The sequence below is a fragment of the Trifolium pratense genome, linkage group LG4, assembly GCF_020283565.1.
Source record: "Trifolium pratense cultivar HEN17-A07 linkage group LG4, ARS_RC_1.1, whole genome shotgun sequence".
NCBI classification, from domain to species: Eukaryota; Viridiplantae; Streptophyta; class Magnoliopsida; order Fabales; family Fabaceae; genus Trifolium; species Trifolium pratense.
The window spans coordinates 45,887,935-45,906,526 of record NC_060062.1 but is presented as its reverse complement, the minus strand read 5'-3'; the positions used below and the strand labels follow the sequence as shown (position 1 = coordinate 45,906,526).

General features: G+C 34.3%; 3 protein-coding genes across 4 annotated transcripts; 2 read left to right on the top strand and 1 right to left on the bottom strand.

The window, feature by feature from the left end:
• The first annotated feature begins 4,582 nt into the window (after nucleotides 1–4,582).
• Nucleotides 4,583–9,178, top strand: LOC123919753 (formin-like protein 6). Its single transcript, XM_045971745.1, has 4 exons — nucleotides 4,583–6,326; nucleotides 6,440–6,651; nucleotides 7,850–8,091; nucleotides 8,174–9,178. Exons 1-4 carry the CDS (start codon nucleotides 4,996–4,998, stop codon nucleotides 8,966–8,968), a joined length of 2,580 nt encoding a protein of 859 aa, XP_045827701.1. The 5' UTR covers nucleotides 4,583–4,995; the 3' UTR covers nucleotides 8,969–9,178.
• A 366-nt stretch (nucleotides 9,179–9,544) lies between these two features.
• On the top strand, nucleotides 9,545–10,663 carry LOC123922760 (cyclin-D5-3-like). The gene is made up of 4 exons (XM_045975451.1): nucleotides 9,545–9,802; nucleotides 9,886–9,978; nucleotides 10,090–10,390; nucleotides 10,473–10,663. The coding sequence occupies exons 1-4, from the start codon at nucleotides 9,545–9,547 to the stop codon at nucleotides 10,661–10,663; spliced, it is 843 nt and encodes a 280-aa protein (XP_045831407.1).
• Nucleotides 10,664–12,929: 2,266 nt separating this feature from the next.
• LOC123919752 (calcium-transporting ATPase 2, plasma membrane-type-like) lies at nucleotides 12,930–17,684 on the bottom strand. Of its 2 annotated transcripts, XM_045971743.1 has the most exons (7): nucleotides 17,508–17,684; nucleotides 16,467–16,521; nucleotides 14,445–16,387; nucleotides 14,144–14,302; nucleotides 13,855–14,026; nucleotides 13,448–13,746; nucleotides 12,930–13,169 (listed from the first exon to the last, which is right to left on the bottom strand). In XM_045971743.1, the coding sequence occupies exons 1-7, from the start codon at nucleotides 17,682–17,684 to the stop codon at nucleotides 12,930–12,932; spliced, it is 3,045 nt and encodes a 1,014-aa protein (XP_045827699.1). The 2 variants fall into 2 exon arrangements, with proteins under 2 accessions (XP_045827699.1, XP_045827700.1); XM_045971744.1 differs by lacking the exon at nucleotides 17,508–17,684 and having other exon boundaries at nucleotides 14,445–16,391; nucleotides 16,468–16,527.
• Between the last annotated feature and the right edge of the window lie 908 nt (nucleotides 17,685–18,592).

Below are 18,592 nucleotides of genomic sequence, written 5' to 3'. Positions count from 1 at the left end.
AATATGTTACTGCGTTTTTTTAACTTTTTTTATACAAAACCCGATTTTTTTCCCGTTTCGTACATATTCATTTTTTTATTAAATAAAAATCATTAATTAAAAACACATCAATATATAGTCTTATATCATCTACCTTTCATCTATATATAGATGAGTTTCACATGTTTTCTTTTTTCATTGACAAATATGGATCATCAAAATAGAGAAACTCAACTTGCGCTACGTTGTTTAAAAGGTTTTTATTGCTTTCATCTCTATTTTATACGTTCTAACTAATCATTCTCACCCCATTTTATATTTATTGATTTTTTTTGTTATTAAACACATAGCACTATTAGATCCAAAATCCAATAACTGACATAGAGAAGTACGTTAATTATTGTCGGATCAAGTATCGAACTTATTGTGTTGAATTTCATCTTGATGAAGCAAGTATTCCTATCATAGCATATGATTGTATGCGTTGTAATAAGTCATTTAACATTGATAAAAATTTAACAATTTTATTGTTTTTATTTTAGGGCGCCGCCATGTTGCCAAAAATGTTTTCATCGGATTTTGGTGACACCGTGAATCGTTATGCTACACTAATTGATCCAAAAGGAAACAATATTGGTGAGAAAGTTTTTATTCATAGATTATCATTGACTCCTTCAGATAAAAGAATACCGTTTAAGTTTAAACGTCGACATTTTCCAATGGTTGTTTCATTTGTTATGACTATCAATAAGAGTCATGTCAGTCACTTAAACATGTTGGTGTGTATCTTCCACAATCGATTTTCTCTCATGGCCAACTATATGTTGCAGTGTCAAGAGTAATTTTAAGGAAAGTTTTGAAAATATTGATAACCGATGAAAAAGGGAAGACACAGACGAAACTGGAAATATGATTTACAAAGAAATTTTCCATAATGTTTAGTAGTTAATTTGTAAACTATTTATCTATATCTATCGTTGTACTGAATATTATTATTTTTATCAATACTATATTTTGATTTGTTTTTATTTATTATTTTTGAAATTATTATATATATATATATATATATATATATATATATGGGGGCTGCTAATTTAGACCCAGTTGGGTCTAAATTAGCAAGGTGCACCTTTTGAGTTGGACAAAAATACCCTTTCTTTTTTTAAAAAAAAAAAAAACATATTGGCGCTGATCCAGTGTCGCGCGCCTACCGCAGGACCACCGTTACAGACCGTTGATTTCCATCAGACGGCCAAGAGATGATCTCATCATGGCTGTCGGATCAATCAGACAGTCTAGATCATCCATCTCCATGATAAGCCAGCGCGTGCACCACACTAGATCTGCGCCTGGAGAGAGAAAATTTCATTTTAAAAAAGCAGGACACGTGTCAACTGCTGGGTGGTTGGCGTGTTTTTTTTTTCATTTAATACTTTAAACTCAATTATTTCGTTGTAAATTAATTTTTTATTTTTTTATTTTTATACCAAAATTCATAATTTTTTTTTGTCTACAAATAGAGACTTGGTTCGTTTGATTTGGACACAAAAAAAAAAACTCAATTTTTCACTACCTTTAATTATCTTTATATAATACTGTGAAACCATTTAGCTGGTAGAATGGTTTCACAGTATAACTCTCTGAAACCATTTTACTGGTAGAATGGTTTCAGTGAGTAATTTCTTAATTGTTTGCTTCTGAAACCATTCTGAAACCATTTAGCTGGTACAATGGTTTCAGAGCGTTGTACTTTGAAACCATTTCACTGATAGAATGGTTTCAGGGGAGTTGATTTTTAATTGTTTGCTTCTGAAACCATTTTACTGCTAGAATGGTTTCACAGTATAACTCTCTGAAACCATTCTTCCAGCTAAATGGTTTCAGAAGCAAACAATAGTTTTTAATTACCGTTTTATCTCATTTAATTAACGAAAAATAGTTTCAGGTCTTAAAAAATTTCATAAAATATACCAAAAGTTCCAGAATATTATCTAATATTTTATTAGAAACAAATAAAAAAACAATTGGTTTCAGAGTACAAATCTATGAAATTATTATTATTATTTGTTAAATGGTTTTAAATAATCAGCGGAATTTGTGAAAATAATTTCATGACTTGAACTAGGAAGAGTGAGGTACACAAGAGGGTTCTAAATAATTCATAGTACTTTACATAAAATTTTGGAAATTTTTTATGGAATTATAATATTTTTAATTACCTTTTTACTCATTTAATTAACTAAAAATAGTTTCAGGTCTCCAAAAATTTCATACAATATACCAAAATTTCCAGAATATTATATACTATTTTATTATGAAAAAATAAAAAAAAATAGAGCCTCCCTGAGGCCGCACGCGCCCCCACGCGCCGCCGGTGAGAGTGGGCGTGGGCGACGCGCACTGTTCATCGTCCCTCCCACCCGTTTTATGCAGAAACGGGTCGTGCGACCCGGTTTTTGACCCGGTTCGATCTCCCTCAATACTCAACGAAACTCGACGTTCCTTATATGGATTTTGATCGTTTTTCAATTTTACAAAGGTTTCCGGTATTAGTTTTTGAAATCGGCGTTCGATTCGCACGTAAAATGAGGTCGAAATTTGGAAGAAATTTAAAAAATGTAATAGTTGTTCTATTGTTTCAAAAAAAAAAAAAGGGTATTTTTATGATGCAAATTACATACATGCCCCAGTTGCTCTATTGTTTCAAAAAAAAAAAAAAAGGGTATTTTTGTCCAACTCAAAAGGTGCACCTTGCTAACTTAGACCTAACTAGGGTCTAAGTTAGAAAACCCCCTATATATATATATATATATATATATATAGGTGGCTTCTAAGCTGAGGGAGCAACTAAGTCCCTCATCGGTGTACCACACCATTTCACCATTGGATTAAATGGTCCATCTTTTAATTACGACACCATATAAAACCTTCTTTTTATAGAAATAAATAATTAAATAAAATCATATATTTCCTCACTGTAAAACTACAAATCTTTTCTTTGATCCACCCAGGATTCCCATATCTCTCTCTTTCTTTGTCGCTGCACCAGAATCATACCATCACTAAATTTGTTTTAATTACTAATCTCTCTCTCTTTTAATTACTAATTTGTTTGAAAAAAAGGGAAGACCAAAATTAACCCTAAAGTAACGATTTCCATGGATTTGGATTGGAAATAGAAAACAAAAACACAATTGAGGAAAATAATTGGACTTTTTGGCAATGGAGATTAGACATTTATGATGAATTTTTAGATTTTAAACTTACTTTTGATGGTTGTATGTTGAAAAGGGTGAGAAGGTTCAACATTCTTTCTTTTTCATAAACTTGTTTTTTCCTTGTTTTAATTTTTCTCTAGTTAAAGTCACTGGTAGATGTTTTAAAGGGTGGGAGATGGTGGTGGAGAATCAAATTGAGTTTGATGTTTGGGGAGATGACTACAAACGATGAACAATGAGATTAAGTTAGAATGATTAGTGATTATGTGTGAGAGTGAGAAGTGTTATCATGTAACCTAATTTAATCTAATGGTAAATTTTAATGGTACACCGGTGAGGGACTTAGTTGCTCCCTCACCTTAGAAGTCACCATATATATATATATATGCTGGTGTACAAAACTCGTGCAATAGTGACTAGTTTAATCTAAATCATCTATTTTGATAAAACAATCACCAACCGTTACCATTGCATTCACGCAGTAATTGTATCAAATTCAAATGTGATAAACTAACTCTTTAACAACATGTTGATGTTGATTTTTTCCGAACCTTCTTGCAATTCACCACAATCACACCCTTTTACACTAAGTAGGTAAGGCGTTGTAATGGTGTGATTAAGGATCAACATCAATCATCACACCGTCCACTTGACTAAATCTCAGTAGTCAGTACAAAACATAAAACTCAATTCACAATTATTGGGCACACATTTTGCATATGCTTCTAACCAATTGCAATAATATCCCAAGTTTATTCTTTTTCCCTATTTATTATTATTTATTATTAATATTATTTTTATTATTTTACTTTTTTTTATTTCCCTGAAAGTGCAAACACAATATATTCAAACTTGGAGGTGGAAACAAGTACTGAGCTGAAGAAAAAGAAAAAAGTTGAAAAAATGGGCAGTGGACTTGAAGGCATCATAAAAGATAGAGTTTGTGCTTTGCCCTCGTTACCAGCCAAAGAGAATATTGTTTTTCTCTAATAAAAAACACACGATGAAAAGTCATTATCTAAAATGAAAATAACCAATTTTTTCTTCTTCTTCTTCTTTTGATAATGCGAATAATCAATTTTCACAGCATATAAAAGATGAGAAATGTATTACAAATTTGTAATTGTAATAATAATAATAATGTGATGAGAATTGACTAAAAAATTTGTTGTAAATAACAATAAGTTAACTTATATTCTATTATAAGGGCGTGAACTCAACTTCAGCTGCGATGACTTATGTCGATGTTCTTTGAATCGTGAATCAGTGAAAACTGTGACATGACAAAAAAATGTGATTTAGTTTAGTTGAGCCGGTTCATAAAACGCATATAGTTACTTACATATATCCATCAACAAAATTCTTAATAGCATAAGTTGAACTCAATAAATCAACTCTTTATCAATTAAACCAACTATGATATAGAATATACAATTTTGATTTTGGTTGTCAATTATAGATACATTTACACTACATTATTATAGTATGAGCTGAAAAATGATGCAGAAAAGGTGTGACTGACCCCATCCATCCATATGCTTATTATTACTATTGTGTGTCTCATTCATTTTTTACCCCATGCACATTAGTATCATATGATATACACATCTAAACAAATTAATTTGCCATGAAAGAAATGACGAATAAATAAATAAATAAGAAAGAAAAAAGATAAACCAATGGCTTACTTGTGCACAGAAAAGTTATCTCTAGGAAGTTTCCTCCATCTTTTTTGGACTCTCCTGCAACAAAACCAAGAAATGCACCATTGGCTAAAACAATTCAACTAAATTTCACCATGAAATCTCATCAACATTTTCATTATCATTTCTTTTTTATCATATTCATATCATTATTCTCTCTAACTTCACTCACTCCAATTCCCAACAGAAGAATCTTACACCAACCGTTACTAATTCCGGTCAATTCTGCTCCACCGCCGGAATTCTCTCCACCACAACCAGACATCACTCCTCCGTCACCTGACATTCCGTTTTTCAATGAATTCCCAACCGGACCACCGCCTCCGGTGGCGGCCAACAATAATCCGAATCTACCTTCACCGTCAGTTTTCAACTCCACAATTGCAAATCCAACGGCGACGAAACCTACTAAACCTGCTAAGAAAATTGCAATTGCGGTTACAGTGGCATTTTCGATATGTGTCATGTTTTGCATTGTAGCTTTCTTATTGTTTAAGCATAATAGAATGAAGAAGAAACACTCGTCGGAATCAGATAAACGGAAACTCGTCGGTGAGAATTTGAATTCATTTCTAGAAGATTCCACGCGGGTCCCACCACAAGCGCAATCATCATCATCAACAAGTTTTCTCTACATTGGAACTGTTGTAGAGCCTAACGGAACGCCGGTAGGTGTAACTAACCCTCACAAGGTTAACCGTTACCGTCAGAGTCCTGAGTTACATCCATTGCCGCCGCTTACGAAGTCTCTCGTCGTTGATTCTCACTCTCCACCGGCGGTTTCTTCGTCGTCGTCGTCAGATAACGATGATAGTCACGAGACGGTGTTTCATTCGCCGCGGGAGACTTCTTCACTAAATCTCAGCCGTGAAGATAGTTTTTACACGACGGTTTCTCGTCAAAGCTCTCTCGCAAACGGAAGTCCAACTGCGCCGGTTGCGGTAACTCCGGTGGTTCCTTTTTCAAAGAGAACTTCACCGAAATCTCGATTTTCTAGTTCTCCGCCGGTGATGATACCATCGATAGGTAGTGGTGGTTCTTCTAGAAGGCCGAAATTCTCATCGCCGCCACCGGCGCCGAATTTGACGCATCTTCATTCAAATGACTCCATAGGTTTACTTAACCTTCCTCCTCCTCCTCCTCCACCTCCGCCGCCGCCGAGAACTGGTTGGTCACCGTCACCGGTTATTGCACCATCTTCCTCTGTTTCAAGGAAGCATCATCAACGGTCTCAGTCTTCAATTCATGAAACAGATTCTGCATCTGGTAACAGTTTGAATGTGAAGAAAGCTTTGAAAGAAGATGATGAAATTGAATTTGATGAAGCAAATGGAAAACCTAAATTGAAAGCTCTGCATTGGGATAAAGTTCGTGCTACTTCAGATCGTGCTACTGTGTGGGACCAATTAAAATCAAGCTCATTTAAGTAAGTTAATTAATTAAGTACTAATCCTAATTAATACTATCAGGTTTGTGGATATTTAGTTAGGACTGTGAATTATTGAAGTAATTGATTATTATTTGTTTATGGTAATGAAGGTTAAATGAGGATATGATGGAGACACTGTTTGGTTGTAATTCATCAAATACTGCTCCTAAAGCTAAAGAGATGTCTGTAACCAGGAAACCAGTTTTTTCTACTGTTGAAAATGAGAATAGGGTGTTAGATCCTAAGAAATCACAGAATATAGCTATATTACTCAGGGCATTGAATGTCACAAGAGATGAGGTTTCTGAAGCTCTTTTAGATGGTATGTTTATTTGTTAATTCTTTCTTATTTCTGAATGTTAATTAGATTTTAGACTTTAATTGCAGCAAGAACATAGGAGAATTTTTTACTGCATATATGGGGGCAGTACTGCAGTAGATGTTGCTTTGATGCATTTCTCAAATTTCTATTGCCCTTGATCACATATGTTTGGGATTATTTTTCCATCTTATCTTTTGTTTTATTTTTCAATCTTTGTATTTCTGTTATATTGTTTGATGTCAACTTCGAATTCAAAACAAAATTTTGAAGTTAGACGGGCATATAACTTGTTTGTAGAAGTTTATTAGGCTGCAAATTTTGAAGTTAGACGGCCATATAATTTGTTTGTAGAAGTTTGAAGCTAACAGTTTAAACATGATGAATCATTTTGAAAATGAGTGCTTAGCTTACTTAAGATCAAAGTTATCATATTACATTTTTTAAAAAAAAAACTATTGGGGAAGGGAGAAATTTTTAAGTTACCATATTACATTGATATGACTAAGTGTATTAATCATGATCACGATGACAACGTAGTTTGTGTCAAAATTGCAGTGGCTCAACGATTCCACCAAAGAGCACCATGACGTGTCTATCATTAGATTGATACCGGGGTGTCACTTTTTATGAACTTTTTTCGGGCCTTATTTTTTAAAATTTGGTACTTGAGTTTTTTTTTCCAATAGTCTGGTAATTGGCATCGTCGAGAAGTATTGAACAATGACCAAACATCCACCATGGTATATATGTTCATTAATCATTATCACACTCTATTTTTCTTCTTTTAACTCTTAATTTTATTAAACTTGATACTTTCCTTGCCATCATAATGAATTACCCTATTACCTTAAAAGTTCTCATCAACAACATAGCTTTGCCTTTATAGCTGTAACGTTCAAGCTTGCCCTGATAGCAGTGCATCCTTTTTATGAATCATCACTGGCACGTGCTTAAGACAGATCATTTTACTATTTTTGCTACTACTTTTAACCGTTTAACCCTCATATATTCCTTCTTTTAGTATTCCTTAAGCATATGATTATTCCTTGTTATCTTTCTCTTTCTTCTGTGTCAGTGTTCCTTTATCCTTTCTTTCTCAGCAAATTGGCCATCCAACTTGTAAATTGGATAACAATATAATATAATATAATATAATATAGATGTACAATAATTTATGATCTTTTTATGCATGACACAGGGAATCCTGAAGGTTTAGGCACTGAGTTATTTGAAACTCTAGTGAAGATGGCTCCTACAAAGGAGGAGGAGATAAAACTAAAAAATTATGATGGTGACCTTTCAAAACTTGGGCCTGCAGAAAGATTTCTTAAGCAAGTGCTCGATATCCCTTTAGCTTTTAAAAGAGTTGAAGCCATGTTGTACAGAGCTAATTTTGAAACAGAAGTTAACTATCTTAAGAAATCTTTCCAATCCCTCGAGGTTTGTGCTTTCAAATTTTCAATTACATTTTCTTCCCCCTCTTGATAATTAAACTAATCAACTAGTTGTTAATATATCTCAGGCAGCAAGTGAGGAATTAAAGAATAGCCGCTTATTCCTCAAACTCCTTGAAGCTGTTCTCAGGACAGGAAACAGAATGAATGTTGGAACCAATCGCGGCGGTGCTAAATCTTTCAAACTGGACACACTCTTGAAACTTGCAGATATAAAGGGAACAGATGGAAAGACAACATTGCTCCATTTTGTTGTGCAAGAGATCATTAGATCTGAAGGTACAGGTGCTGAATCCACAAATGAGAATGTTCAAAACCAAACAAATCCCCAGTTCAATGAGGACGAGTTCAGAAAGAAAGGATTGCAGGTTGTGGCTGGATTGAGTAGAGACTTTGGTAATGTAAAAAAGGCGGCAGGAATGGACTCGGATGTCTTAAGCAGCTATGTCAGAAAGCTTGATATGGGGCTTGAGAAAGTGAGATTGGTTTTACAACATGTAAAACCAGATATGCAAGGAAACTTCTTTAACTCAACAGAGATATTTTTGAAAGATGCCGAAGAGAAAATACTAGAGATCAAAGCTGATGAGATAAGGGCCTTATACCTTGTGAAAGAAGTTACAGAATACTTTCATGGGGATACAACAAAGGAAGAAGCTCACCCTTTTAGAGTTTTTATGATTGTAAGAGACTTTCTAAATATTTTGGATCAAGTATGCAAAGAAGTGGGAAGAATGCAGGATAGAACTTCGATCGCTTCATCCAGATCGTTCAGGATAGCTGCAAATGCATCGTTACCTGTTCTCAACAGGTACCGTGCAAGACAAGATACAAGTTCAGATGACGACAGTTTATCACCCTAGTATATTGTGAATATGAAACAAAAATAGTCTATCAAAGTAAATCAGTGACAATAATGTTTTCCCAACTTTAATTTAGTTGCCCCTTTTCATCATTAGTCCCATAGCTTTTGTTGAGTTTGAACATTAAATACTTACAGTTACACAGATGGGGGGAAGAGAACAAGCTCTGACACATTTTTTATTTACATTAAAGGCATATGTTAAATATCACAGACTCTCATTAGATTAAAATCCCACACATTTTCATATCACAGAATGTTATTATTTTAATTTTTTTTTTCTCTCACTACTAAATTACAGTTTTTCTGCAATATTCCTTTACGTGTGTGTGTTGATTTTAGGAGTATAGATAATAAATAATAAGAAATTTGACAGTCAATTAATAAATATTTGGATTAATCGTGTAATAATATTGGATTAGTGGAATTAGTTAACCTCCCTCCACTTCCTACTCATGTAATTAGCGGTTATATATTATACAGTTTATGCAAAGCAAAGAACCCACTTCTTGCTCTTGGTTAGATTTTCTCCTCCACAAATTACAGAGAATCAATCAAAGAAAAGGGAAGAAAACCAATGGACACATCTTTCCTTTTATGTGATGATGAAGACCACGCATTCCTCTTCATGCAAAACAATGATTACAATGAAAATATTACCATCAACTCATTGAACCAAAATCTCAATTCCAAATATGAAAAGGAATACATTGAGTATTTGTTTACACTTGAAAACAGAAAGTTCCCATCCTTCAGTTATTGCTTCAAGTCCACCATAGGCCATGTTGATTTCAACAACATACTACGTATTAATGCCCTCGACCACATTTTTAAAGTAAGTATTTTCTTTTCTTTTGTGTACAGTTCTTTATTTTTAGTTTTTGATAATTGATGAAAAGTTTGTAACGTTTATATCAGATACAGGAAAAACTTGGATTCAAGCTCTGTACAGCTTATTTGTCAGTGACATACTTTGATCAGTTTCTTTTGAAGCAACACAAACACATCCATGTAACTAAGTCCTTTTAACTCAGTGGCACTGACACATATTTTCATCTTTTTCATTTTTCGTTTTTCGCTTTTTACGTTCATTCTAATTTTATTTCTTGGAATGGTGTATAGGAAGAGAGGTATGTTCAGCTATTATCTGTGGCATGCTCGTCTCTTGCTGCAAAGATGATGGAAGAGCGTGATCTACCGCTTCTATTTAAATACATAACGGAAACATACGAAGAGCAAGGTTTTGTTGACATGCCGTGTATTGTGGAGATGGAGGTAGAAGTTTTTAGTACATTGGAATGGGAATTGCCAACTGTCACGCCTTTTGATTTTCTGCGTTACTTTGTTTACTTGTTTTGCACTGAATATCCACAAGAACCATTGATCTCACAAGCTGTAGAACATGTTTTGGCTATCTTGAAAGGTGACGATGTTATGGATAAATTAATAAAGATTCCTATTATTCATTTTATTCAAAACTCTAACTCTCTCTTTACTTTATGTAGATGTTAATTTGATGGATCATAGACCATCGACTATCGCCTTGGCTGCCACATTGATGGTGGCTTTTGATGCTGCATTAACAAGAGAAATCATGGATCTGCACATAGGTGAAATCTTATTGCAGCTAAATTTAGACAGTGTGAGTTTTATTAGTTCTTTATCTGGTTTTTGTTTCTTGTGTAATCATAAATAAGCACAATTTAATTATGCTTGCCATTTTGTATTCAACAGGAAGGTGTGTTTTTCTGCTACCATCTAATGCAGGAAAAAAGTACTGAGAGAGTAAAGTTAAACAACCCTGCTTTAACTTTGACAGCCCAATGGAGCTACACATCTGTTCTTGACCATTCCTCTGTTACTTCGAATAGAAAATATTATAATATTATTTGTTGAGAAAATATCTCGATTTGGTTTATTTATTCTTAGCCCTATAATAAAGGGATTTAGTTTAGATTTAAATTTATTCACTTGGTTATAAATACCAAGGTAGTATCATACTATTTGATTAATGTAAATAATGTAAATATTGTAATTAGGGTTATTGACATCATTATCAATAATATTTTATTGTTCCTTATTATTTTCTCCTATTCTTTTGCCTGAATCCCCAAATTTCAACATGGTATCAGAGCCATGGTATCCACCTTAAAACATAATTCCGCTGCAATTTTCCCCGAGATTTAACTCTCGATTATTCTTCGTTTTACTTACCTTTTTGTTCATATATGCTTTACTTAACCTTTTTTTCATATAAACCCTAGCCGTCATTGAAATTTCTTTTTATTTTGTTACCCATTTGTGATTCTTTAATCCGCGGGTCCAGTTACCTTTAATCCCGTTACCCGTTTGTGATTCTTTAATCCGCGGGTCCCAGTTACCTTTAATCCTGTTACCCGTTTGTGATTCTTTAATCTGCGGGTCCCCGTTACCTTTAATCCTGTTACCCGTTTGTGATTCTTTAATCCGCGAGTCCCGTTACCTTTAACCACAGTTACCCGTTTGTGATTCTTTAATCCGCGGGCCCTCGTTTGTGATATTTCAATCCGCGGGTATTTTTACTTAATTTGATATGGATTCATCTCTTCAGCCGCTCCTCTACTGCTTCTTTGGTTGCTGCTCTTCGTTGGCTTGCTATCAATGGATTTAATTTATTTTCAGGGTTAATTTTGTAACAAGCTTAAAGCTTAGTAAGCTTTAGCTTGAGGGGGAGTGTTAGAATAGAAAATATTATAATATTATTTGTTGAGAAAATATCTCGATTTGGTTTGTTTATTCTTAGCCCTATAATAAAGGGATTTAGTTTAGATTTAAATTTATTCACTTGGTTATAAATACCAAGGTAGTATCATACTATTTGATTAATGTAAATAATATAAATATTGTAATTAGGGTTATTGACATCATTATCAATAATATTTTATTGTTCCTTATTATTTTCTCCTATTCTTTCGCCTGAATCCCCAAATTTCAACACTTCCTTTACAGTTAGGAGAAAACTTGGTTTTGAAAATAAAGAAAATTGTCCTAGGCAAAGATCACATTGTCCTTAGCTTGTAGAGTTTGTGATCTCTAAATGTAGGGAAATATTAATTGGTGTTTTCTAATGAATTCAACTGCGGGAAAATTCAAGTGAATATCTTCCACTACAAAATGTAAAGGAAATAGATTTACAAGATTAATAATGGTGAATACATGGCTTGTTTTGTATTGGACGAAAAAATTTTGTTTGTAGGAAATGAACTCGGTACTCCAGAGTTTACAACACTCACACACTCTGCGCACAAACTATTTACGCTAGACCCCGGTTGTTGAGTTTGTCAAATCAGCACTAAATAAATGGAGATTGACAACGAAGATTAAAAGGAATCCTTCTAAAAAAGTTAAAGATAAAAAAAAGTAAGAAAGTTTTGCAGATAGCCGGATACTAAAAGCAGGAGTATCTATTTTTCGGCTAAGAAAATCATATTTGAATCAGAAATAACATTTTATCACACAAATTTGATTTTCTATTTCATGACAAAAAAAATTGTTACATTTCTGCTTCTCAATGAAAAATGCTACAAATACAATACTTGGAATCATACTAGTACAAACTCATTGAATCTAACAATGACAAGAGACAACAATAACATTATCCACTACAAAAGTCCTGGTTTAAAAATTTTTTTTCTTACCTTTTTTCAAACTACTATTCTGCTGGTCTTTAAAAGTAAACAAATGTATTAAATATAAATTGGTTTATGTGGTGATTTGATAGTATAACTTATATATTTGGCTAACCATAATGTCTATGAGACTCCAGATTTCTATTTTCTGCTCAATTTCTGGTTCCAACCCAAGAAAGCTTCTGTCAGTGAATGTACAAAGAATAATATGGAACTTTAAAGCACTGTAACCACAGGTAACCTTAAACTTCTTTTTAAAAAAATAGATACATGGATGCTACCGCCTACCAGGGTTCATACTGGTATCTGCTTTAAGTGAACTGCAATTGGCAGGCCCATATATCCAACCCCTAAGCAAAAGATCCATTGTACCAGAGATAGAGGTGTTGTATTTGCAAAGGTTCCGAGGTACTCAACTATTATGATTTGGAAGACTACAGTTACACTGATGACAGTCACAAACACATGATTATCCCATATACCTTTAAAAACGTCTATTTCCTCCATCTCGCGAGAGTTTATCTCATTGAACACCTGCAGAAACAAAATGGTAAAGCAAATTTGTCTTGTAAGTAATGATATGATCATGGTTATCGTAAGATACATGATTAATAAATGAATTGAGATATGACTTGACTTATATGTATATTGAAATACTAATAACTACGGTTATAAGTTATAATACAATAGAATTTGATATTTACTCATTTGCATATTCATTTTTTTCATACATGGTAAATTGGTTATGTGGACCTTTGCTTGTTCAGAAAAAGAGAGTGAAGAGGAGTTTATTCAGAAGGTTTTTTGTTTACCTGACAGAAGACAAATGTGTTGAAAATGAGTGTGTTTAAGACTACATCAGCATTAGGTCCCCGGAGGAAAAAAACCCATTTTCCTACTGTTTGAAGAAACCATATTACCACAAACTGATACAATGCTTGTCCTAAGATATTCCTCCACATGACATTGCTGATGAAATCACCTTTCCTTCCCACCGGTTCACGCTTCATCAAATCATCTGTTGGAGGTTCCGTTGCAAGTGCAAGCGCTCCCAGAGTGTCCATTATCATGTTCACCCATAAAAGTTGAACAGCTGTGAGGGGTGCACTGCCTGAAAAGAGCAAATACACATGATAAAATCATTTACGTGAAGAAAAAACAACCATTTTTTAATCTATATAAACACATCTCTGCATCTTATGAAGGCTAATTTTCTAACCTGTCATGCAGGCTGATGAGAAGTTCACTAGTAATGCAACCACATTTACGGTCAGCTGGAACTGTACAAATTTCTGGATATTGATGTAAACTGAACGTCCCCATCTCGCCACTGTCACTATTGTGGAGAAATTATCATCCAGAATTATAACATCTGCACTTTCTTTAGCAACCTGCATATAAATTATAAAATTAGCAGATAATTCTGTGTTCCACGGTTCATACTTTTCAAGAGTTCTATATGGACAAAGCTAAGTGATTTGTATGAGTATATATTGCATTTATCTCACCTCAGTTCCAGCAATTCCCATTGCAAGTCCGATGTCGGCTTCATGAAGGGCTGGAGCATCATTTGTTCCATCACCAGTTACAGCTACAACTTCTCCGAATGTTGTACGCAGCTGTTTAACTAATGTATGTTTGTCTAAAGGCGATGATCTAGCCATAACCTAAACCAAAATAAACACCGCGTTCTAAAGTCTAAAAGCATCAACAGATCAACCATTTCCATCATTACCTATTGTATCGGTTACGACAGAAAACAAACAAACAAAATCATAGCAGCATGCAGACACAGAAAATATGAATCACCTGAATTTTGGGAATAAGTTCAAACATTTCCTCCTGAGTCTTCTCTCTGAAGTCAGGACCTTCAATAGCTATGCCATCATCTGTTAAAATTCCACATTCCCTAGCTATAGCCTTTGCAGTATTAATATTGTCTCCTGTAACCATTCTCACCACAATTCCAGCTGAACGACACACGGCAACCGACTCCTTAACACCAGGACGAACAGGATCTTTGATACCGACAATTCCAATACAAGTGTATCCAGAAGAAGGAATCGGATCATTGGCAGAAAATCCGTTTTCCATTTCCATATAGGCAAGGCAAAGAGTTCTAAGTGCTTCATTAGCAAACTGGTTAATAATACTGTTAAGGTAATTAATCGATTCTCCATCAAGAGCAACAATATCGCCGTTTGAGCCAATAACTTTGTCACAAGCAGCAAGAATAATTTCAGAAGCACCTTTGCAATGAGCTCTTAAACCTCCATCAGGTAGCTCCACAACTACTCCCATTCTTTTCTTCTCAGAGTTGAACGGCTCAACTTTAACAATTTTGCAAGCTTTTCTCTCAGCCTTAGAATCACCACCTAGTGACAAACCAAATTCCAATATTGCTGATTCAGTCGGCGTCCCTAATATCTCGCGTTTACCTTTTCTGTTATGCACAACCTCTCCTCCCGTGTTATTAAATATCGACTGTAGCAACAGTTTTGTAGCAGATTCTGGTATTTCGGACGACAAACTTGAATCATTATTGTTCACTTCTTTGCTATTCATACAAATGCATGTTTTCACAACCGTCATTCGGTTGGTTGTTAGTGTACCGGTCTTGTCACTACATATAGTGGTGGCTGATCCCATAGTTTCACAAGCTGCTAAATGTCTAACCAAGGCTTTATCATTCATCATCTTCTTCATTGCGAATGCAAGACTCAATGTCACAGCTAATGGTAACCCCTCCGGAACTGCAACGACAACAATAGTAACCGCAATAGCGAAGTATTCCAACATCTCCATTGCATCATCACCAGCCCATCTCCAGAATCTTCCTTCACGGATTTTGCGGCCCAAGTGTCCTTTAACCAAAACTGTAAAAGTAATAATTGCAAAGACTAGTCCTATTTTCCCAATAATCGTTGCAACTCCGTTTAGTTTCACCTGCAACGGAGTTTCATCATCTCCACCTTCACTAAGAGTTGCCATCAATTTACCCCATTGAGTCCTCATCCCAACAGTGGTAATCAACATGGTGCATGATCCATCTTGGACTTTTGTTCCTGAGAGAAGAAATGGATTTTGTGCAGTCACCATTATTGGCTCACTCTCACCTGTTAAACTCGACTCATCGATCAATACCGAAAATCCTGAAACAAATAATCCATCTGCAGGCACTTGGTCTCCAATGTTAAGATGGACAATATCACCAGGAAGTAAATTGTATATCGACATTTTCTGCCTATAACCGTTTCTCGTAACTTGAATGGAAATCTTTTTCTTTTCCTTATCTAAATCCTTAAACTGTAACGATTGTCGATAATCACTTGTTGCTGTCACAAAGACAACAAGTAAGATACTTGCAACTATTCCAAGACCATCATGAGCTCCTTTCGGCCATCCTTCGGTTAACACGCCTACTATCAGTGACACAATAGCACACACTCCAAGGATCATCAGTGTCATGTCTTGAAGAGCTTCAAAAACATAAATCCAGAAACTTCGAATTTCAGTTTCGGCAAATTTATTTATGCCAAAAAGCTCTTCTCTCCTATGCCGTGATTCAGAATCACCACTTAATCCATCTGTGGTTGATGTCGAAAGCTTTCCTGCAATGCCATCAACTCCACCATGAAATTTGAGCTTCTTTACATCATGACCTTCGACAATAGACCCTAATTCATCAGCACAGATTTGGAAACCTGCAGCTTTAACATCCTCAGGTACAACGTAGTCGCTTGGTTGAACACCTGCAGGGTGTAAAATCAATTAGAGTAAACAAATTGATTCTTATAGTAAACTTATCAGAACAATTCTGATGAAACTTGCCTTGTATAAATTGAAATGCGGCTTTGGAAACCAAAACAGCAACCCTTAGCTTCTCCTGCATTAAGGATAATAAGCCTTTGAGAATCCATATTCCATAAATGATAAGGTCACAACCTCAAATTCAATGAGGTATTGTTCTAAGGACACAATAGAGAAATTACATTTTTTTACAAGTATTGTCTAAAGAAAAATAGTCCTTTTCATACTTCGAAAGTAATACTCTAAGTGTTGCGCATGACCCCCTAAGTACACTTCAAAGATAATCTTATAAATTGGACCGTAGTATTTAAACACAAGCTATAATTTGTAACCTTAAGCTTGAATAATAGACGACACTGCAGTCACTTTGCAATCATAGAAGAAGGCAAAATTGGCCAAATTCAGTGATCAAATCATGTGTATTCTCTGCTTGCGATTTTTCTTTTGAACCAAGGTTGCTGTTCTAACACGAAACAGCCATTTGCTATGCTAAAAAATCTCTAGAGAACCATGATTTAAGCTATCTGGAAGTAGGCTTTGAAATTCACCAACAGATCATGAAATCAATGAAACAAGAGAGGTAATGCCACATGATCAAGTATCAGCATTTTGCATAATTAAATATTTTTTTTGAAAATATATTGTCCTAATGTCTTAATTATACTCCCTTTCATATCCAATTATTAGGAAGTAAATTAATTGTATATCAATCTGAGTTTAATACTGATCTGAGTCTAATACATCCGAGATAAAAATAATTACGAAACAAAGAAACCTGACTTAGTGCATGTTTGGATTAACGGTGAGTTTGACAGAATTAGAGGATAACATAATTTTGACAAAAGCTAATCTTTTGGAGCTTCCACAAAATCACGATATCACCATAATTTCATTAGATAGAATGTATATTTCGATGTGAGCGTTGAAATTGGCAAATTCACAATAATAACGTGATTTTGTTGAAGCTCCAAAATATAACATTTGCTAAAATTTTGTCATTCTATCATTTTCACCGCAAATCCAAACATGCATCGATCATGATTCAAAACATATATCGGTGACCTGATTGGTGCGACGCATAGCAGCAGCTTCGTAACGTTTGGAGATATTGGCAGTAAAACGAAACCGCCTTTTGGGATTCTTTACAACCCCACATAGTTTCCTCCATTTTCCAAGAGATTCTTCGGTTGAATTCTTGGACTTTACACCTCCAAAATTCTCATTTAAATAACTCTCCATCACACTTTTGATAAATGTCCCTTTCTCAAATCTCTTATTACTATTTTTGTTTTATCAATTCAACTCAGAGGCTCCTACGAACCGCGCGCAGGTTCATGTTAAAAAACGACAGTGTAACAGAAATCAGTAGTAACATTGTTAGAAATTTTGAAGGTTTGATGATTAGAAAGGGAAAAGAGTGAGTGAGGTGTTGAAAGAATTGATTAGTTAGTTAGAAAGAAAGAAAGGAAAAGATGAAGAAGCATAATAGGAGAGATGGGAAAATGAGTGTTTGAGAATAAATAACGGTCATTTATTCCGGGAGAAAGTGGGGATGAACGAATTGAGCGGGGTCAACTAACAACGCTTAAACCTTTTTTAATTTTAATTAATAAAAAAGTGTGAAATGCTTAGGGTGAGAAATAGAATGACTGATACACTTTGCAAGATCTTCTGGTTTGTTAAAAAAATCAAGATCAAAATATGAAATGTAATCTGATCTTTTGAAGTCTGTTTGGCTTAATTGTACTTTATAAAAAAATAAAAAATTGGCTTAATTGAACTTTTATTTTCCTATTTTAATCAAATATTTTGATCTTCAATAGACTTGTTTCACTTTTAGTCCCAACTCATATTTTTGGTCTAACAAGGCATGATGTTGCTTTTTTTTTTTTTAATTTAATTAGTTTTTTTAAAAAATAATTAATAAATTTAATTCTTCTGAATGAGTTTAATTATAAATATATCATTAATATAAAAAAAAAACACCGTTAAAAAATACTAACAATAATCGTAAATGAAACCTCTAATAGTAAATGAAACCTCTGATATGGTCCTCAATTCAAAGGAATCACCGGTAGTTCTCTTTAGTTTATCTCATGCATCCGGTTTAGTGTGGTATTTTTTCTTGTTGTGAATAACACCATTTT

Excerpts from the sequence above, each read along its gene's own strand:
- LOC123919753 (XM_045971745.1), top strand. The coding sequence starts at position 4,996 with ATGAAATCTCATCAACATTTTCATTATCATTTCTTTTTTATCATATTC. Across the intron at positions 6,652-7,849 it reads TTCTGAAGCTCTTTTAGATG|GGAATCCTGAAGGTTTAGGC; the intron begins GTATGTTTATTT and ends TGCATGACACAG. Across the intron at positions 8,092-8,173 it reads AATCTTTCCAATCCCTCGAG|GCAGCAAGTGAGGAATTAAA; the intron begins GTTTGTGCTTTC and ends AATATATCTCAG.
- LOC123922760 (XM_045975451.1), top strand. The coding sequence starts at position 9,545 with ATGGACACATCTTTCCTTTTATGTGATGATGAAGACCACGCATTCCTC. Across the intron at positions 9,979-10,089 it reads AGCAACACAAACACATCCAT|GAAGAGAGGTATGTTCAGCT; the intron begins GTAACTAAGTCC and ends AATGGTGTATAG. Across the intron at positions 10,391-10,472 it reads TGTTTTGGCTATCTTGAAAG|ATGTTAATTTGATGGATCAT; the intron begins GTGACGATGTTA and ends TACTTTATGTAG.
- LOC123919752 (XM_045971743.1), bottom strand. The coding sequence starts at position 17,684 with ATGGAGAGTTATTTAAATGAGAATTTTGGAGGTGTAAAGTCCAAGAAT. Across the intron at positions 16,388-16,466 it reads CGCATTTCAATTTATACAAG|GTGTTCAACCAAGCGACTAC; the intron begins GCAAGTTTCATC and ends TACACCCTGCAG. Across the intron at positions 14,027-14,143 it reads TGGGAATTGCTGGAACTGAG|GTTGCTAAAGAAAGTGCAGA; the intron begins GTGAGATAAATG and ends ATTTATATGCAG.